This window comes from Astyanax mexicanus, chromosome 11 (assembly GCF_023375975.1).
Source record: "Astyanax mexicanus isolate ESR-SI-001 chromosome 11, AstMex3_surface, whole genome shotgun sequence".
Classification (NCBI taxonomy): domain Eukaryota; kingdom Metazoa; phylum Chordata; class Actinopteri; order Characiformes; family Acestrorhamphidae; genus Astyanax; species Astyanax mexicanus.
In genome coordinates, this window is record NC_064418.1 from 51,044,304 (window position 1) to 51,065,442 (window position 21,139).

The following is a 21,139-nucleotide window of genomic DNA, read 5'->3' on the forward strand; positions in this document are numbered from 1 at the left end:
AATTCATATTTTGAATCAAATGAATTAATTTATGACTTTGGATTTATTTAAATCTATTGAAACCTTTTTTTATGTTTTTTTTAGCATCACATTTCAACACCTCACAAAGGTAAAACATAAAAATGTCATTGTTGAAGTTTAAATTCATGAACTACATCATTAGGTATTTAAAGTTAAAACATTTTATTTTAAAAATACAAAATGCTGATTTAAATACCTGTGTGAGCTTTAATGTTACATAGTGCTGTTGGGTGGGGGTGGAAAAAGTGATTCTTGCTTTCTTCTGTAAGGAGGTGTATGTGGAGATGTAGATGGGGGTATAGAGGTGTGAGCTTTTGGTGTAAGTGTCTGGGTGGCCAAAACATGAGTTCTCAGTTTGGGTCACTTTCAGAGATATAAGACAAATGCTATGTAAAAATAAATAAATAAACCCTTTCTTTTTCTTTTAGCTTTAAAAACAGACCACAGATAGTGATTCCTCTGACCACAACCAACATAAATGTAAAATCCATATTATGGCAAGAACTACTGAGAACTACTAAGTAAAAAAAAAATACATCAAGAAATAAAGGTCAGTCAATCTGAAAAGAAGAATTTCAAGATAATTGAAAGTATCCACAAGTGCAGTCACTGCAAAAAACATCAAAAACATAGTAATGATGAAACTGGCACTTATCAGTACCGCACATAGAAAGGAAGAGCAAGAGTTTCCTCTGTTGTACAGGGTAAGTTCATCAGAGTTACCAGCCTCAGAAACCACAAGATAAGAGCATCTTAATACTTCACAGAGTATTTTGGTTTGTTTAACACTTTAAAGTTACTACATGATTCATTATGTGTTCCTTTATAATCTGGATCACTTCACTATTCATTTACTATGTAGGAAAGAAAATAAAAATATATAAAAATCAATGAGAAGGTGTGTCCAAAATTTTGACTAGTACTGAAGATATCACAAGGTATACCAGTATACAAAATGAAATACAACATTTAACAGTACAATTGTGAAAATAATTTTTTTAAATGGACAAAAAATAGACTTAGTCTTAATGCAATGTACTATATTTTAAAATGAATGAAAACTACTGCCGTATTATGGTCTGTGTAATTGCTTCCACATATTCACAAATTAACAGGTAACTATGAGTCTTTTACAGCACATTAGTAGCACAGAGTGTCGGGGGTGTTTATTGTTCTTTACAGTGTGTGAGATGTGGTGACTGGGGGGGTAGGTGCTCACTGTAAAAGCAAATGGTAGTGTGTGTGTGTGTGTTGGTGGGGGTTGGGTTCTAATACGTGTTTGATTGGCCAATGCAATATATATAGTTAATAATAGTTAATTATAGTTATTAACAATATAAAGGTTAATAGTTAATAAGGATGTGATGTGTGTGCTGCTGAGGTCAGTGTGCAGCCGGTCAGAAACGTGTCTAATCGTGTAGCAGGTGAAACCAATACTCTGGACCTGCCATACCAGCCCCACGCCACCTCATCAGCTGGAGCTCCAACCGATGGCGAGCGTGCAGGACGGATACTGAAACTGGGAGAAGTGCTGGTGTCCAGTTACTCTTCAGGAACTGCTGGAGCTCATGTTAAATCATCTGAGTGACAGGATAAATAACACAGCTTCATGCAGTAAGGAGGGGAATATACAGGACCTGTGTGAACATGCTTTTGGAATACTGCACTGGAAGCTTGGAAAAGTGGCCTTATTTTTTTTTAAAAGTAATTTTACTTACATTTTTATTTTAAAAAGTTAGTTAAACTTACAATTTCCATTAATAGTTAATTTTGCTACTTTGAATGTTATGGTCAGGTGAATAAAATAATTAGTCTTCCCTTTATTAAATTTAAATATCATAATATCATAATATACGATGTACAAGTTTACCTAAGGTGGCCTGTGGGAATGACTACACACTGATGGGAGTGAATTAACCTAAATAATTAACCTAAATAATTAACCTAAATAATTACCCTAAAACACTTACAACAGAATTACTGCAGAATTACTTCAGAACTAACCTGAAGAATTAACTCAGAATTAGCCTAAAAAAAATACATCAGAATTACCTCAGAATTAAGCTTCAGCATTAACTTGCAGAATTTCCTCAGTATTGACCTGCTGAGTTACCTCACAATTTCTGCAGAACCTTAGAATTACCTTAGAATTAGCCCACTGAATTACCTCAAAATTAACTTTGAGCATTACCTCAGAATTAACCTAAAGATTTTTCTCATAATTACCTCAGAAATAACCTGAAGAATTATCTCAAAATTACCTCAGAATATCCTCAAAATTAACCGGCAGGTTTTCCTCAGAATTACCTCAGAAATAACCTAAGGAATTAACCTAAAAAAAAAAAATACAACAGAATTACTGCAGAATTACTTTAGAATTAACCTGAATAATTACCTCTGAATGAACCTACAAAAATTACATTAGAATTAACTCAGAATTAAGCTTCAGCATTAACCTGCAGAATTTCCTCAGTATTAACCCGCTGATTTACCTCACAATTTCTTACCTTTTTTTATTTTAGAATTTTAGAATTACCTCAGAATTACCTCAGAATAATCCTGCAGATTTTCTACGGAACTACCTCAGAAATAACCTGAAGAATTACCTCAAAATGACCTCAGAATATCCTCAGAATTAACCTGCAGAAGGTAAGCTCATTTCTTTTATTTTGATGAATCAGTGGATGTAATGTTGTAGGTTTCAGGAAAAGCTGCTTTTATTTTATGTATTGACTATTAAAATTCGTTTTAGGTAACTATGTAGCTTAGCTACCTATGTTACTCGCTAAGTAATTAGCCATGTTAGCATTAGCTGTTTCACTGATTAGGTAGCTAAGCTAAGATAACTAACCAGCTGGTTAGCTAACCTCGCTAACTAACACTCCTCTCCATTCGCTACTAAACTAAATATTATTTCTCGTCTAAATTTAATTTCAAATTGTAAAAAAGGCTAAATGTACCACAGGTAGTTAGCTAGTTAGCGTTAGTTAGTTAGCTAGCTATCTAGCTTAGCTAGCTATCGTATTTGACAGCTTTGACAGCTGTTCCAATTTTTCCATTCCACCTTAAATAGTGCAGCAGTTGCCTGCACTTAAGGTGGAGCAGAAAGTTGTAATTTGTTATAGTAGCTATTTTTTAAGGTTAATCTACCAACTTCTGCCTTATTTATCTGTTATAAATAGGGAGCTTTTAGAAAGAGGGAAGGAGAGAAGAGAGTAAGTAAGAAAAAAAGAGAGATTATTTTGGTAATTATTACGTTTTTCATTAAACTACATAAATTGTTTTTAAAATACTTAACTAGAAATTATTTAAAACACGTTGTTATATAGGTCTGTGTGAGATGGCACTGTATGAAGCTATTTGACTAAAAATCTTTTGAAAAATATCTCCAGATTCTTATGATACATAATTCATCACAACCATTTTGATAAAATATACTAGTAGCACATTTAAAAATTCATATCCAATAACTAAAAGCTGTATTTAACATTTTCTCCATTCTGTTCACTTAAACAAGATTAATGTCTCTGTTTGTAATGAAATAACCAGTTTTCTTTTTGAAGTTATATCATGTAAAAATCTTACCTTAACATTAGGACAATATATTTTGTTTTTAAAGTGTCTAGAAAATTCTTGTATGTTTTTTTTTTTTTTGCGATGTTGGAATTGTGGACCAATGCAGATATCTAATATATATATAACGTATAAATCAGCCAATGCCAATATACACATTTACAACTTGAAGTTTATATACTTGTTAAAGTTAAAACTACAAGTTTATAACTTGAAAATAAGGCTGGGCGAAATAGTTACAAACAAATTATGAGCAATTATTATTATTATTATTATTATTATTATTATTATTATTATTATTATATATTTTTTTCCAATAGTAAGTACTCCTCTTCAACCTCACATTCAGCTTTTATATTAAACAAGCTTTTTTATTTATTTATTTCCAATTTTCCTTGTGTATGTTAATTGTTTTACTGTAATAATGCTGCTGGAATTTCAATTTCCCTGAGGGAACCTCCCAAAGTCTATCCCAAAAATCTATCTATCTATCTATCTATCTATCTATCTATCTATCTATCTATCTATCTATCTATCTATCTATCTATCTATCTATCTATCTATCTATCTATCTATCTATCTATTTCAGTTGAGGGAAAGTGTAAAATGAAAATGAAATCATTACAACTGTAATTTGATTCATCAGATTAATTCAATTAACTGCCCATCTCTATTATAAGAGCCCTTAAATAGATTAAAAAAAAAAAAACGTATTTAAGTTGAAGTATTCCAGTATAAATCTTTACTGCAAAGTTAATCTAATCATCACTTCTTACATGTTTGTTAAAAACACTCTCTCCTGTCTTTTTTAGGCATGTTCTGAGACATTTGTTTGGAGATATTTGAGCTTTCTCTCTCTGTATTTAGGAAGGAGCTGGTCTTTATCTGAGGAGGTGTGTGACGGTGTTGTGGAGGAGGGGTTGGTGTGGTGAACATCCTGTGTTACTCAGGCCTGGGTAGCGTTAAGAGAAGTAAGTGACAGGTGTGAGTTTGCATAAAATGGCGGCTGTGTCATTTCCCATGATGCCCGGCCGACCAATGGGGTGTGGTGATGTAGCGGTGATGCTGTCAGGTCTGGGGGTATATAAAGTAAAACCACTGAGCTGGCACTTCTGAGCAGTTGGAGCATTCCCAGCCTTGCCTCGGGTGTAGGGATTGCAAGGAAAAAGCAAAACTACACGGATAACAACCTGTGTAGTTTTGTTTTTTTGGGGGGAATACTTTCGAGGCTCAACCATTCTCACACTGGACTTTTTGAAATAATTTCTGGATAAGGAGTTTGTTTGGGAAGATAACACCCCCTTGGGCTCCGTCCCCACAGTTTAAGGCACTCTTGTGGACACAAGTAAGTAAGCAAGCTTCATGCTTTTTCCTTTTTGTACCTGTATTTCAGAGTGCTTTCCATTGTAATGCTTTGTTTTGAAGTTATGGTTGTTGGTTTTTCCAAATACGTAAGAATAATAATAAGAAAAACAATAAGATGAAGCGATGCACTGAAGATGTTCCTTGGTTAGCTAAGCTTATTTGTGTATATCAGTTTATATCGATTTTAGTTTTTTAGTTTTGGAAGTCTTCCATTGAGATCATTGATCTTAGATTGAGACTTTCCATTCCCGAATCTTGAGAAAAGTACTTCAGAAAAGCCAAGAATAGCCTGTGATAGCATTAGAGTGGTGTTCCAGCTGGACCACAATGTCTTTTTAAGGGAATCAGCAGCAGCATGGCTATCAGTTGCACCTCCAGCTATGCGCCACATGGTGACTGTCAATCATGGGTGATGGGGCTTATTTTTAGACTCTGCCTTTGTGCCGTTGGTTCTTCTTCAGTCTGTCTGCTGTTTGAAGTTCAATAAATGGTTTAAAAATAAGATTTTAACTTAAAAACACAGTATAAACAGTGACATATCCTATTTAAGCACAAATATTTGCTGCAGAATCAGAGTTTGTCTTGTTGTGCACTGTTTGGCTACAGTGGATTTGTGTTGACATATTTTTGAGTTGCTTGTTTTTTTTGAATGGGTCGTTTTTCTCTTCTTGATGATGTCTGTTCTCAACGTTGGTTCAATTTTAAAGAATTCAAATTTTAAATTTATGCTGTAAAATTTGTAAACATGTATTTTTTGAATGACATGCTTTATATGGTTTGACTGTGCTTTGCTTTTGTTGGTGCTGCTTAACAAAGACATGATTATTAAAATCAATTTATTAAATTATAATACAACAATATTGAAAGTAACTTTAAAAGTAACTTAAAACATTAGATTTCCTTTTAAGAATTTGGCACAGGCACAGCTCGGTCTATTTTAGGTGAAGGTCACATGTATAATTTGGTCAGCCATCTTTCAACCTGATTATAGGACTTCCTGCCTCGCTCTGCATTGCTTTTCTAGGTATAGAACGATAATATATGTTTCTTCTACTCAATTTTCTATAAACATTATATATTTTAAAATGATACAAATATAAAATTTCTTCTACTCAAATTGTTAGAAACATTATAAACATTATAAGCATTACATATTCAGATTTTCTGGATTTATAATGATAATAAATGCCCTGATTTATGTGTTAGATTGTGCATTGAGTGAATTTGTCTTGCTAGATGTTTGGAGAACTGAGTCATATCATTAATAGTGAAGTAGGACTCATGCATGGGTGATGTGAGCAGTTTAAACCGGTCACTGTCGGTGAATCTTCAGCTCTGTGCTATTCATATCAGCTGTATCAATGACTGGCCTTTAAATTGACTCACTGACATGTCGTTGCTATTTGCAGAAAAAAAAAATTCTTAAAACATTTGCTTAAATTTACTTTTAAGTAAATGTAAGTAAAGTCTATGTAAAAATCACTGTTCTATACTTTACTCATTATAAGATACTTTTGAGCATTTCTATTGGTCGTGAAATTTGTACACAGTATGAAGTACAGCGAACTGTAGCACAATATTGTAAAAAAATGGAAAATGTAATATATATACATATATAGTTATATACATATAAACTAAATACCATGAGATTTGGACACAATTTAACGTACCTAATTCTTCATGATTATTAACAGTGCAAACAGTGAGTCGAATATTCTAAAATAATAATGCTAAGAAGAAGAATAAGTTAAATACATTATATTGGGCAGATATAAAGTACAAAAAATAAAAATCATATTGACAGTATATATTTTTGAGCATATCCCAGATAATTTCTTTTTTTTAACCTTTATTTAACCAGGAAGTCCCTTAAGATCGAAATCTCTTTTTTCAGGGGAGACCTGGCCAAGATGGCACACCATTTCCAGTTAAAATAAATCAGCATGAGAGTACAAATCAGACAGAGAATAAATTTAAGAATAGAGCATAATTAATAATTAGTAGAGTTTAATTGGATTAATTGCAGTATATTTTGATTAGGATTAAATTAACTGCTGATGCATTTGATTGTATCGCAATAAATGTTTTCATGTTTCGTAAAAACATTATTATTTAAACATTATTTACCATTTATTATCTCCCAGCACTATTTGACATTGGACATCCTGCAGTGTGACTGCTGCGCATGCGCTCATTGCAGCGACGATGCTAAAATTATATTATTTTATAAGATTCTGCAGCCAGAATTCATATTATGTCAAAAAGTGAATTACAGCATAAATATAAAGTTAATATTTCTGTTAAACAGCAGTTTTATGAAGGTAATGACTGAGGGAAATGACTTTCCACTTGAAGCCGTGTGATCGGGGTTGGTGAGGTGACGGATGTGGCTGGTGATTGTGAAGGGGCCGTGCTCAGGATGGAGCAGGGTCTGTGGGGAGGGAAAGCACCAGTTGTCACTGTCATGTCTGTGAACTGTCAGGAGATACGAGGTTTGAGTGTTTGGGCTAACACCCAGACCCCATGGAGCCACTCATCTCTCAAGTGTCAGGCTGTCCCGGGCCAGGTGCTGAGGAGTCATATCAACCATTAGCTGGTTTAACCACAGCTAAAAATACTCGCCAACGTAAAAGTTAATTTCTGTATAATTACACACTGCTGATTTGTTATTTTATTTTGCATTAATGAATTTATTCTCAAAAACTCAATATTTGTGTCAGAAGTGGTTCAGTGTTTAACGTGTTAGTTGTGTTTAAACCCTTGCTGCTAGAGAGCTGTGTTTAATTGTATAATTGCATTAAAAGTAAACTTTTCTTCTACTCAATTTTTTATAAACATTATATATTATAAAATTATAACATTTGCCAAAAAAGTTGAATTTCTTTTACTCAAATTTGTATAAAAAATATTAATATAATAAAAATGATTGCTTATATCGCAATATATAGGTATATATTGAATCGTAACTCCTGTATCATAAAATGTATTGTCTGGCTAAAAAAAATATTTTTGGCAATACACAGCCCATTATTATTGTATTGATTCGCTGAAACACGAGATTGGTGTCAGAAGTGGTTCAGTGTTTAACGTGTTAGAGAGCCGTGTTTTAATTTTATAATAGCAAAAAATGAACTTTTCTTCTACTTAAGTTTTTATAAACATTATATATTATACAATTATAACATTTCTTCTACATTTCTTCAACTCGAATTTATACTTTTTTTGCAAGAAAAGTAAACTTTTTTTTACTCAGATTATTATGATTTATAAACATGATTCATATGAAAAAAATCATTGCTTACAGAGTATCACAATGCTATATGCTATATATTGAATCGTAATTCCTGTATCATAAAATGTATTGTCTGGCTAAAAAAATATATTTTTGGCAATACACAGCCCTAACCTTCCTGTTAAGCTGTTAATTTCTGTTATTGAATACTTGATTATTGATCATTGGTCCCTAAGGGTGTTTGTATGAAAAGTATGTATGTGAGAAAACGTCAGCATTGATATTGTATTGCATCGTATGACGATATTTTGTTTTGTAATACTGATTGGTTTTCAAAAACACAACTTTGGTGTCAGAAGTGGTTCAGAGTTTAGTGTGTTAGTTGTGTTTAAAGTAAACTTTTCTTTTACTTGTATTTTATTTATGAGATTAATAAGTGTTATTGATAAGATTGATAAATATGATATCTCAATATATTATTTTATTATTTTACTGTAACCCCTGTATCCCCTATATGAAATGTATTGTATGGCTAAAAAATGTATTCTTCGCAATACATTACCGGGATATTCTACACAGTTTTAACACCATAAAAGCTGTTAATTTCTGTATAATTGATTATTGATTACTGGTTCCTGAGGGTGTTAGTTTGTTTATATGGGGAATTGATAATCAGTGCTTTGTTCTCTTTGTTGTGTTTTCTCTTTAGGGTGCCTAACATCATGACAACACAGGCGCCGACATTTACACAACCGCTTCAGAGCGTTGTGGCACTTGAGGGTAGTGCTGCAACGTTCGAAGCTCAAGTTAGTGGTAAGAAATATTTGTGTTTATATATAATTATGTATAATTTTATGCATTCCATCTACAGGACTGGAGAAATCTAATACAAAAAAACATAGCTTGCAAATAATATTATATCTCACATTATATATTTATTTTATGTGTTTGATGTTTTTTTTTGTTTTACGTTTTCCTAGCTGAAATAGTGTTTTCTACAAAAATGATCAAAAAGAAATTATAATCGTGATTCAATTCCAATTCGGCAATTTAAAATCTTGAAACTGTCACAATAATTTCATTATTTTTAAACAGATTTATATTTCAATTCCAGTGTCTAAATATTCTTAATAATTCTTAGTAAAGTCATTTGTAACATCTGCTGTGATTATTCTGAATAAGGATGTGTAATACACAATTTCCCCACATATAATTTATTATCTGTATGTATTTTTATATTTTGTATTTATTTATTTATTAACTGTGTTTATGCAATTTTATGTATTTATTTTATCATATCTTAATATTTCATTGCTCTTTAAAAGGGAATATTTTTTCTTGCTTTATTATTATGCTACTATATTCACATTATATCAGTCTTTATTGTGTATTTATTTACTGTGTTTATGTAATTTCATGTATTTGTCTGCCAGACTGATAAAGACAATTTTCCATTTAATGTAATTTTATTGGACAATATTAAAGTCTTATCTTATCTTATCTGATATTACCTTACCCTACCTTATCTTGCCTTATTTTAATATGATCTAAATCTTAATAGTTAATTGGTCTACAATATTAGCATTATATCTGTGTCTCCATCAGTCTTACACGCTGCTTTTAGTTTTGGGTGACCTTATGTCACTCTTAGCGAAAAAAATGTTCAAGCAGTTTACGACATTGTTCTTTAAATTACATTAGTGTAATTTATCGCTATTATTTCTGAGACACTATATTATCTACACTATATTTCTTTGTGTTTCTTTAGTCTTTTCTACATGTATTTCTATATAAAACTCTAGTGTAATATAGTGACTCTGTATCTGTAACTGATGTAAACCCTGAGCTCCAGAAGCAGACGTGTTGTTGAGAAGGTTCTCCTGCTTGCAGGTTCTCCAGTTCCTGAGGTGAGCTGGTTCCGTGATGGCCAGGTTCTTACTGCTGCCGCTCTGCCCGGCGCTCAGATCTCGTTCAGCGATGGCCGCGCTGTTCTGAGGATCCCCGCCGTGACCGCCGCGCACAGCGGGAGATTTTCTGTGAGAGCCACCAACGGCGCCGGACAAGCCACCAGCACCGCCGAGCTGCTGGTTACAGGTACGCTTCATTAATGTGCTTCTTAATCTAAAGTTAAATTACTGCAGAACATCGTCGGTAATCTGATCACCAGGTTTTTCCAACAACCACAGTCTGTTTTCATGATTTCCTTGAATACTCCGGTTAAGAGTATACATGCACTGAAAAAAATCTGATTATTGAGCTCAAATCAAAACTTAATTCCAGTCATGCAGCTTGCCATCAGCTGCCAGAGCCCCGAGAGAGCACAGTAGGGTAGGTGGGTACAGTAGATGGTGCTTTTTTTCCCCCTCATCACTCCTAGGGTGATGTGGATCAGCACAAGGCTGCGTCTGTGAGCTGATGTATCAGAACCGAGTCCCTGCGCTTTCCTCTGAGCGTTAGCGCTGTGATGCTACTCAGCAAATAGGTTCGAAAAGAGGTGGAGTCTGACTTCACATGTATCGGAGGAGGCGTGTGCTGGTCTTCTAAACCCTCCTGGTGTTGGGGCATCACTAGTGATAGGGGGAGTCCTAATAATTGGTTGTGTAAATTGAGGGAGAAAATGGGATAAAAAATTAGAAATAAAATTATATATATGTATATAAAAAAGTTAATCAAATTTCTAGACCTATGCATTAAATATGCTGTATAGCTGGGAGGTTAATTGAATTTATTTGATTAATCAAATTGTTTTTTTTTTAACTTTAAACTTTTTTTAATGCAGTTGTTTTAAATAGGGGATAATAAAGATAAAGATCTTCACGTATAGAAGCTTCCAGATAAAAATCTTAGTAGATAGACTACATGTTTTTAATTCATATTTTCATATTTTTCTGAAATACAAGGAAATTATGTTTGTACAGTGTTTTTATTTTTAGATACTAATTTTTAGATTATTTTTTTACAGTATCACCCAGCTCTTGGGTACTGTCTTTACACGACTACGTGCAGATAACTGCAGCAAACAAATTATGAATGTTGAATGTGAAGTTGTGAAGTTTTTATAGAGCTTATTAATCATTTACCTCAGTGTCAATTCTTAAATCTTGTCCTGGAGGATCTAATCCACTGCTTTAGGTGACTTTAATGATCATTTTTGCAACAGAAGGGACTTTTTCTGTCTTGTTCTGCATTTACTTTAAACAGTTTTTATTACTTTTTTCACACAAAGCTCCAACATAAATGTAGAAATGTCCTTTTTATAGTGATGCATACGTTTCACATTTGCTTTCTGCGCATTCTAAACTATTTCACAGTCGCATGTTGGCACAGTTTGTGAATGTTGGCGAGTGTTGTAACAGGAGACGCAGGGATTAGGTGTGCAGCTCAGGCTTTTAATGATATTACTGATATAAATGGAGACTCTGCCAATAAAAACTGGATATGGTGTTGAAGATAAAAATCAGTATCATGTCCAGAAGGGATTAAGAACTGCTATTTATAAAACTCTGTAAGTAGGCTCTAAGTTTGTGAGGAGATGCTGTGCGTGCAGGTTTAATGTTTTTGCCGTATACGGTTCGTACAGTTGATTGGTGAGTATTTTAGGCGTACAGTTCTAGCGCTGCAGAGTCAGTCATCTTTTACTGATACTTGTGATTGAGTTTTACTGTTTTGAAGACGTTTATTGGCTTTGACTTTTTGTTGGTTTCAAATTGTTGGAAAACAGACAGGATCTGTGGTTCTAGACCAGCATTTTTAAGGTGTTCTGTAGTTGTAGATGTACGCCATCTTGTGGTGTGGATTAAGAAAGTAAATGCTGTGGTTCTAAATTGGCTGAAATCTAAAATGGCTGAAATAACAAAATATTGTTAATAATGCAAAGAAAACAAGTTTATATTCATAAAGTTTAAGAGTTCAGAAGTCAATATTTAGTGGAATAACCCTGGTTTTTAATCACAGTTTTAATTTCATGCATCTTGGCATCATGTTCTCCTCCACCAGTCTTACACACTGCTTTTGGATAACTTTATGCTGCTTTACTCCTGGTGCAAAAATTCAAGCATTCAAGATACTTTATTGATCCCAGATGGATATTCCAGATAAAATAGATATAGGCCCAATCTAGGCATAGGCTGATTTAAAATATATCCAATATGTATTTTTTTAAATTTGGTTTATTGTTTGTTTTTTTGTTTTTCCACAATAAAATATTGAATAAATCCACTGTACTGTATGATTTACTGAGCGTGTGTTTCCTCCACAGCGGAAACGGCGCCACCTACCTTCATTCAGAGACTACAGAGCCTGACGGTGAGACAGGGGAGCCGAGTGAGACTGGACGTTCGTGTAACAGGAATCCCTACACCTGTGGTGAAGTTCTACAGAGAGGGAGCTGAGATCCAGAGCTCCGCCGACTTCCAGATCCTTCAGGAGGGAGATCTTTACAGCCTGCTGATCGCCGAGGCTTTCCCTGAAGACTCTGGAACTTACTCTGTTAATGCTACTAACAGCAGCGGACGCGCCACCTCTACTGCTGAACTGCTGGTTCAAGGTACCGGAGAGGATTTCTTTATTTATTATTATTACATGAACTGCTATCTCATTATTTTGAGATAGTAAATCATTATATTATTATAGTCATTTATTATCAAAATAATGAAATAGTGTCTCAAAATAGTGACTTACTGTCTCAAAATAATGACATCATATAGTATAATAGTCATTTATTATATATTTATTACATATATTTATTATAATGACTTAGGATCTTAAAATAATGAGATAGTATCTCAAAATAATGAGATGGTATATAAAAAAAGTGGCCTACAGTCTCAAAATAATGACATCATGTATTATAAGAGTAATTTATTATTTTAATGACTTAGTATCTCAAAATAATGACATAGCAGTTTACTTAATATTTTTTTCAAGCTTAAATTGTAGAAAAGGTTTTCTTTAATACAAAAAATATATAATGTATATTGTGCAATAAACAATATAATTGTCATTTAAAGACTTTTTATGACATTGATATACAGTACCAGTCAAAAGTTTGGATACACATTTTTATGACAGTATAAATGACCATAAAAAGTAAATAATTTATAAAATATAAAATTACGAAAAAGATAATAATAATACATGTCAAATAAAAGGCTAAAAATTACATAACATTGTCAAAAAATATATAATAAGAGAAAGAATAAACAGTTTTTTTTATTGATAGTGTAATTATCATGTCAGTAGACCCACTTATTTCCAATTATTATATTATATTATCTGTTGATGTTAAATCTGTGTTAAAGTTAAATATGTATAAAAGTGTAATAACCATAAACTACATCCACACAGGTGAGGAGGAAGCTGTACCTGCTAAGAAAACAAAGACTGTTATTTCCACCACTCAGATTTCACAGGCTCGCCAAACCAGAGTGGAAAAGGTAAGAAATAATGTTTTTTAGTATAGAAAACTCCAGATTAAGTGAGATTACTCGTCTGACGGCGTGTTTTTATTCTCTCTGCAGAGAATGGAGGCTCGCTTTGAGTCCACAGCGATGGAGATGCACGTAGAGGGAGGTATCGTGACCCAACAGCTCGCCCACAAAACTCCTCCCCGCGTCCCCCCGAAACCCACCTCCAAATCCCCCCCATCACTGATGCCCAAACCTTCAGCTACCCGACACCAGTCCCCCTCACCTGTGAGACACGTGAAGGCACCCACACCTACACCTGTCAGGTAACCTACCTTTAATATTTACCACAACTCACCTGAGGAGTGTCAAATCTGATTTCTCATACTTTAAATTAAAATAAAATGTATTTATATAATGTTTTTACAAGGCTAATTTTTCAAGGCTAATATTAAAAGGGGGGACCCATCCTCCTTTGGTCAGAGAATCAGTCAGCATTTATTTTAACTAGAAGTATATTAAGGGGCAACCCTCATTTTCAGTGTAGCTGAGAATTGACAAAAACAGGGATTGACATCATGAAGAAAATAATAACTACATTTATTCATTTTCAAATAACAGTAAATAAAAATAAAAGATAAAAATAAAATAAGAATAAAAGGAATAATAATAAAAAATAATACTTTTGTATTATTGCTTTTTAACTTATTTTGATTAGTTTTTTATTATTATTATCATTACTATACATAAAAAAAAACTCAAATTATTAATACATTTATTTGTATTTTTCTTGTACAATGCAAAAATTAGTTTTAGCTAAATTTTTACTTTTTTTGTATTAATCTTATCATCTTTTGAGCTTAATTTCTTAATTCAACCAAGTTTTATTATTATTATTATTATTATTATTATAATTATTATTATTATTATTATTATAAAGATTGAGACTGAGTTTAACCCTGGGAAGGTTATTTCAGAGTTGGGGAGCTTTATAAAAGAAATAAACCCTGTTTCTGATACCCTTTTTGAGACATTTTCCCTCTTTTCTGTGATTTCAGAGCCGTATCCCCGTCCACAAGACTGTCCGTATCACCTATCAGACCGGTGAAGTCCCCAGTACTGACCCGTAAACAGGTCACCCCCGGTTCTGAGGTTCTGCCCCCCTGGAAACAGGCAGGTTATGTATCCGAGTCCAGCTACGTCGCCAGCATGAGCTCTGGAGTCCACGTCCAGACGTCCACACAGATACACACCGAGCAGCGCTGGGAGGGATCCATCGCCATGCAGCAGCAGGTCAGCGGTGCTGCTGTTAAAGAGGTAAATTTACTGTTTAAAGATATTCTGTATGAAATAAAGCAGGGTTGGTTTTTATTAGTTTTTCTTTCTGGAGTATGTATAGCTCTATTTGGATAGCATTAGTTTTACATCGGGAGGTATATCAAAAGTAGATAAGAAATCTTAGCATAAGTGACTGAGATGGGAGTGGCTACTTGATTTATGCACTACCATTATCTTAAAAACTATACAATTAATAGGTTTATATTTGAGTAAAATGAACATTGTTGTTTTAGTCTATAAACTACAGACAACATTTCTCCCAAATTCCAAATAAAAATATTGAAATTTAGAGCATTCTTGATGAATGAGGTTTATCACGGATTTAACAAGCTTGGGTATCTTTTTGAGCTTTTCAGTACTGCAGAAAATAAAACACAAAACTACAGTATTTCCACAGAATTTGATTACATATTTATCTTTGTTTCAATTATGTATATGTATATGCACACAACCTCAGGTAATTTTTACAGCTCGTTTTACAGAAATGCAGGAGCACATAGTCTATAAAAATTACTGACATGACAAATTTTAATGGTTATAAAATCACTGAGGATGGCCAGATATATATACTTTACCCCACTCCCCCAAGTAAAACTTAATCCTGTACAAATAGAGTTTATATTGGAGCAGTATGACTCTTCAATAGAGGTTTTTAATTTGAATTAATGTCAAAAATCAGATTTTCCACATGTTAAATTTGTATTTTCAGTGCTTTGTATGTCTAAAGAACTTTTATTTTGCACCCTAATTTTACCTGCATGTATAAAAGGAACAGCAGAGTCTGGATGGTGGTAGGTCTGCTGCTGTCGCCACCGTGGTGGCAGCAGTGGATCAGGCTCGAACCCGAGAGCCTCTCCCAGGCTCAGCAGAGTCTCTGGGTGTAGAGATCAGCACTGCTGCTGTCCTCCTCTCACCTCCCGCCCTGCAGGTAGTCTGCTCTCGCAGTGCTGTGGTCCCTCAGCATCCCAGTCGTTTCTTCACTTTCTTTTTGTTCTTTCTGTGCAGAGGTGGGTAGTGTAGCTTTAAACATGATTCAGAGTCGTTTCACTGATAAACGTATGGAATAAAGTAACTTAAAATTGTTTCGTTTTTGTTAAAAACCAAACCAATCAATATTTTCATAGTATTTTTACTGCACTAATAAAATGACCCAAAGCTATGAAGGTAAAGCAGTATGGAATTATTTCAAATTCAGTTCATTACGTTCATATCGTGGGAGATCGCTGGTTCGAATCCCGGTCTTGCAGCTTACCATCAGCTTCCGGAGCACCAAGAGAGTACAATAGGTCTTGCTCTCTCTGGGTGTGTACAGTACAGTAGATGGCGCTCTCTCTTTCCCCTCAGCACTCCTAGGGTGATGTGGATCAGCACAAGGCTCCGTCTGTGAGCTGATGTATCAGAACCGAGTCGCTGCGCTAAAATTATAAAAATGTTCCATGTTACGTTTCTTTAAAACTGACTGAAATAAAACTTCTTCAAAATATGTTCCAATTGAGCAATCCAAGTTCAGATAGAGAAACTTGAAACTTGCATATTTAAATTTATATTAAGGAAGAAAAAAAAAATCATATCCTATTGGTCCAAAAAAATCATTCCATATCCTTAATAAAAAAAATGTTAAATTGAATTTCTACTGGTTTCTGTGTGGAAATAGGTTAATATTGGTCTAAAGTAAAAAAAATATATATCCAGTTATTTACTCCCCACTTCTGCATGCTGTTCATCCATTCACTTTCACAAAGTAAAATTCAATTTTTGGCATTTCATTCTTACTTTCCCTTTTCACTTTTTCACTTTTGTCACCACTGAGGGAAGTTTTTTTTTTCACGGTTGTTTTTCTTGTGTCACACAACAAAGACACGATTCTAAAATTCACAGATTCACTCTGGCCACGTTCACTCTGCTGCACGAGAGCACTGTGTTCAACATCTCACCTAACATCACTCAGATATGTTTACATTTGTATTAGAGCATCTAGTTTATTATGGAAAAATGGGAAATATTGTGAAGATGGCACATATAAAAGGAAATCTGGTGTATGACCATATACTATATATTTATTATGTATACACATATATACAAATTTATAAGTATATGTTTTGTATATAAATAAAATATACATTGTTGTCCAAGACAGCAATCTTCCTAACTTTAAGTGGAGGTCAATGTAAAAATTCGAGTAACTGTGGAGAATTTCTATTGGTCCGTTCATAGAAGAAAAGGTGTGTTCAAATTAAGTAGTAAACTTAAAATCAACAAAAATGGAGCGAGTGGGTTTACACTGGACAGCAACGATATATAAAGTATATATATTTATATGTGTATATGTGGTTGAATTATATGCCCTGTATATAAAAATGGCTGACTTTAAAAAGTTGTATTGTGTTTATATTTATGCTACAGGATAAGAAAAGTCCATATATTCTAATATGTAGTACATTTAATCTCATATTTGTAAAAAAATATATTTATTGCCATATATATTTTAGATTTCTTAATGGGTGAATGAATTTGTCCTGTGACTGTGGCATCTTCACAGTATTTTGTCTGTATCTGCCAGTGATTCATCATATGGTACTGTCTGTGGTTCATCGTCACTCATTTTACCACCTGGTTTTATTTATAATTTACTGTATTCTTGAAATTCTGTGTTTTTAATTAATTCACGCTGTTTGTTTACATCTTTTCCCAAGGGTATGTGTTCTTTGTAGGCCTGTCACGATAGCTGTTTTTAAACTGGACAATATATTGACTCAGAAATTATTACAATAAACAATATTAGTGTTATTGACATTTTAAGACCATTTTGTGCCAACGAGACCCTGCCTGGCCAAAAAAAACACACTCTAATATTTTGCTGTTCTATGAGTACCATTACCAGCCGGTAATGCACTGTGTAACCAAAGCTCTCCATGTTGTATTAATCCGCCACATACAGGTAACCTAGCAACCATGTGGCGCTTACAAATCAAACAGCGAAGCTACAAACAGAGCAGCAATTGAACTATTTTAACTGGTGCAGTTTTTATAACCAAACAGATCCTATTTTCTCCTCCTCTTTAACTCAAAAACTTAAAATCTTTCAAAAAACGATAAGCAATAATGGAACTGTGGTATAATCATAATAATACACTTGAGGTTCATGCTATAACGTGCAATTTTGGCACTTGAACCGTGAGTGTATTATTGAACAAATTGCACAAATTGAGCAATATATTGATGTTGAGATAATCGTGACAGGCCTAATCCTGTGTATGTTCTAGATTACAATAAGTGCTTGTTGTTAGCAGGATGGTGAGGAGAAAAGGGCCGGGGCGGTTGCTACGGTTCTGGCCGCGGTGGATCAGGCTCGCGTACGGAAACCTGCGCATGTTGAAAGTGTTGTGACTGAAGAAGAAACTGAATTTAAGCTACAGCAGGAAACTTTAGCCGCTAAGCAGCAGGTGATTAGTAAAACGGAGGTGTTACAGATTCCCGGGGTGGTGCCGAGTGCTCCTCCTGATCAAACTGTCCATATTACCCAGGTTAGAATCCACCATGTTTCAGGCAGCTGACACTTTTATCTCATTAAAAATGATAATGTGTTCAAAACCCATCAACTGGTTCTCTGTTGGTTTGATAGATGGAAACTGGACTCGCCCCGTCCCCAGTTCCACAATTTTCAGTTTCCAAAATCTCTGTTCCTAAGCCTGAACATAGCTATGAGGTAAGACTGAGTAACATCAAGTAAGCAGTACAACCCAAATTAACTGCAGTATCAAAATCAGTACTTTTAAATTACAGTAAGATTTAAATTACAGAGATACAGTATAGAGATGCACTGAAAGGGAATAAATAAAATAGCCTAAATGTATTTCGTTTTTACATTTCAAAGAAAAAAACAATTCCAAAACTATTATTACGAAGCTTTATTGAACACTTATCTCCAATAAAACACAATGCATTAAATTAAGTACTGCTTTTCTAATCATGCATTTACTTTAAAAGTGCTATTCTAATCATACAGTTACCTCAGCGGTGCTATTCTAATCATACAGTACATTTATTGTAATCGTAAATTCACCTCCGTAATGCTATTCTAATCATACATTTACCTCAGCAGTGCTATTCTAATCATGAATGTGCCTCAGCAGTGCTATTCTAATCATGAATGTGCCTCAGCAGTGCTATTCTAATAATACATTTACCTTAGCAGGTATTTACCAAATATTTGGTGCATCCCTAGTTCACGATTTTATCCTAAGAAACAAAACAGTTTGACAAAGTCCAAGCTTACATAGTATCTAATTAAATGTATTGATTTAGATTATGATAAAAATGGGTATATACTGCTTGCTTGACAAATATATATATGAAAAATACATATATAAAATCACATAAAAAGACCATTTATCATGTTTCATCTATCATCAATCATCACGTAATCTTTAATCAGTAGTCATCCAGAAATATTTTAATTAACAGTAATTCACAATTCATCATTCTTCGCCACAATATAATGTAATATAGACAACACTGTTGAAGAATAGATCATCTGATATACAGCTCTGTAAAAAATGAAGAGAGCACTTCAGTTTCTGAATCAGTTTCTCTGATTTTATTATTTATAGGTTTATGTTTGAGTAAAATGAACATTGTTGTTTTATTCTATAAACTACAGACAGCATTTCTCCCAAATTACAAATAAAAATATTCTCATTTAGAGCATTTATTTACAGAAAATGAGAAATGGCTAAAATAATAAAAGTTTAAAAATTAATATTTGGTGGAATAATCCTGGTTTTTAATCACAGTTTTAGTTTCATGCATCTTGGCATCATGTTCTCCTCCACCAGTCTTACACACTGCTTTTGGATAACTTTATGCTGCTTTACTCCTGGTGCAAAAATGCAAGCAGTTCAGTTTGGTGGTTTGATGGTTTGTGATCATCCATCTTCCTCTTGATTATATTCCAGAGGTTTTTAATTTGGTAAAATCAAAGAAACTCAGCATTTTTAAGTGAAATCTTATTTTTTACAGAGCTTGTACATATATATATATGTATATAGCTGCGCTAACCTTCCCATTTCCCATTTTTCATTAGGTATCTCATCTCATACACTTCTAAAAGCCATCTTCTTCTTTTCTCATAGATGTGACTTTAATTTTCTTGTGGAGTATCTAATCAATAATCATAATCAATAATGCACCCTGTTATATATTTTAAAGTGTGGTGGTAACACTGCTCTCCTTGGGTTGGTCAGGTTTCTATCGCAGGCTCTGCTATCGCCACTCTACAGAAAGAGTTCTCTTCTACTGCTGCTGCTCAAAAGATCATCAAACCCGTCAAGCCTCCAGCTTTTAGGGTTGTGGAGACGAGAGCGACTCCAGAGCCGACTCCGCCCCCGTTTAGAGAAACCGCCGAGAAATATCACGTACAGTTCGACTCAGAGTTACAGAGACAGATAGGGGCTTCGTATGCTGGGGAGTGGGAGACCCAGGTTTGTAGACGGGTGACGCTTTTACTCATAATGTCATTAATCTCACAAATGGCTGTTTTTATCTTTTATTTTTCTTTTTTCTTTTCATGTTTAGTCCTAATCTAACAGCTTCTCTTACAGATTTAGCTACCTGGTTAACTGAGGATTAACTGAGGATCTCCTTCACCTCCACCTGCTTCCTCTAATCACATTACTTTTTACGTTTTACCTTTGAGTTTGTGCCTCTCAACAGCACTTTCTTCCCTCGTAACATAAAAAAACATTGTCCTTTAACTCATTTCCCACCGCTAACTGATTAATCCACTGATTAACTCAAATAACCAACACCTTGCTTACCTTTTACAGGTTTTTGAGACGGCAGCGATCCCTTCAGCTGCCAGAGAGCCGGTTACGCCTCCAACCATCGTTGCAGTAAGTATTTACGTGTTCTTTGTGCATTAGTGCTTATCTAACCATACATTTACCTCGGAAATGCTAATCTAATCATAAATTCACGTCAGCAGTGCTATTCTAATCATACATTTACCACATAAATGCTATTCTGATTATACATTTACATCAGAAATGTTAATCTAATCATACATTTACCTTAGCAGTGCTAATATAATCATAAATTTACCTCAGAAATGCTATTCTGATCATACATTTACCTCAGAAATGCTATTCTAATCATACATTTACCTCGGAAATGCTAATCTGATCATACATTTACCTCAGCAGTGCTA

The 21,139-nt window shown here is 33.9% G+C and overlaps 1 protein-coding gene across 1 annotated transcript in view; it reads left to right on the forward strand.

Moving 5' to 3' along the window:
- Nucleotides 1-4,713: 4,713 nt before the first annotated feature.
- The window catches only part of ttn.2 (titin, tandem duplicate 2), a 285,809-nt gene continuing 269,383 nt past the window's right edge, over nucleotides 4,714-21,139 (forward strand). The window contains exons 1-12 of the mRNA XM_049484655.1: nucleotides 4,714-4,939; nucleotides 8,901-9,004; nucleotides 10,082-10,285; nucleotides 12,450-12,737; nucleotides 13,538-13,626; nucleotides 13,711-13,922; nucleotides 14,655-14,913; nucleotides 15,704-15,862; nucleotides 18,225-18,458; nucleotides 18,557-18,640; nucleotides 20,178-20,414; nucleotides 20,760-20,825. Coding sequence (XP_049340612.1) covers nucleotides 8,914-9,004; nucleotides 10,082-10,285; nucleotides 12,450-12,737; nucleotides 13,538-13,626; nucleotides 13,711-13,922; nucleotides 14,655-14,913; nucleotides 15,704-15,862; nucleotides 18,225-18,458; nucleotides 18,557-18,640; nucleotides 20,178-20,414; nucleotides 20,760-20,825 — 1,923 coding nt within the window. The 5' untranslated portion in view covers nucleotides 4,714-4,939; nucleotides 8,901-8,913. The remainder of the gene's footprint in view (nucleotides 4,940-8,900; nucleotides 9,005-10,081; nucleotides 10,286-12,449; nucleotides 12,738-13,537; nucleotides 13,627-13,710; nucleotides 13,923-14,654; nucleotides 14,914-15,703; nucleotides 15,863-18,224; nucleotides 18,459-18,556; nucleotides 18,641-20,177; nucleotides 20,415-20,759; nucleotides 20,826-21,139) is intronic.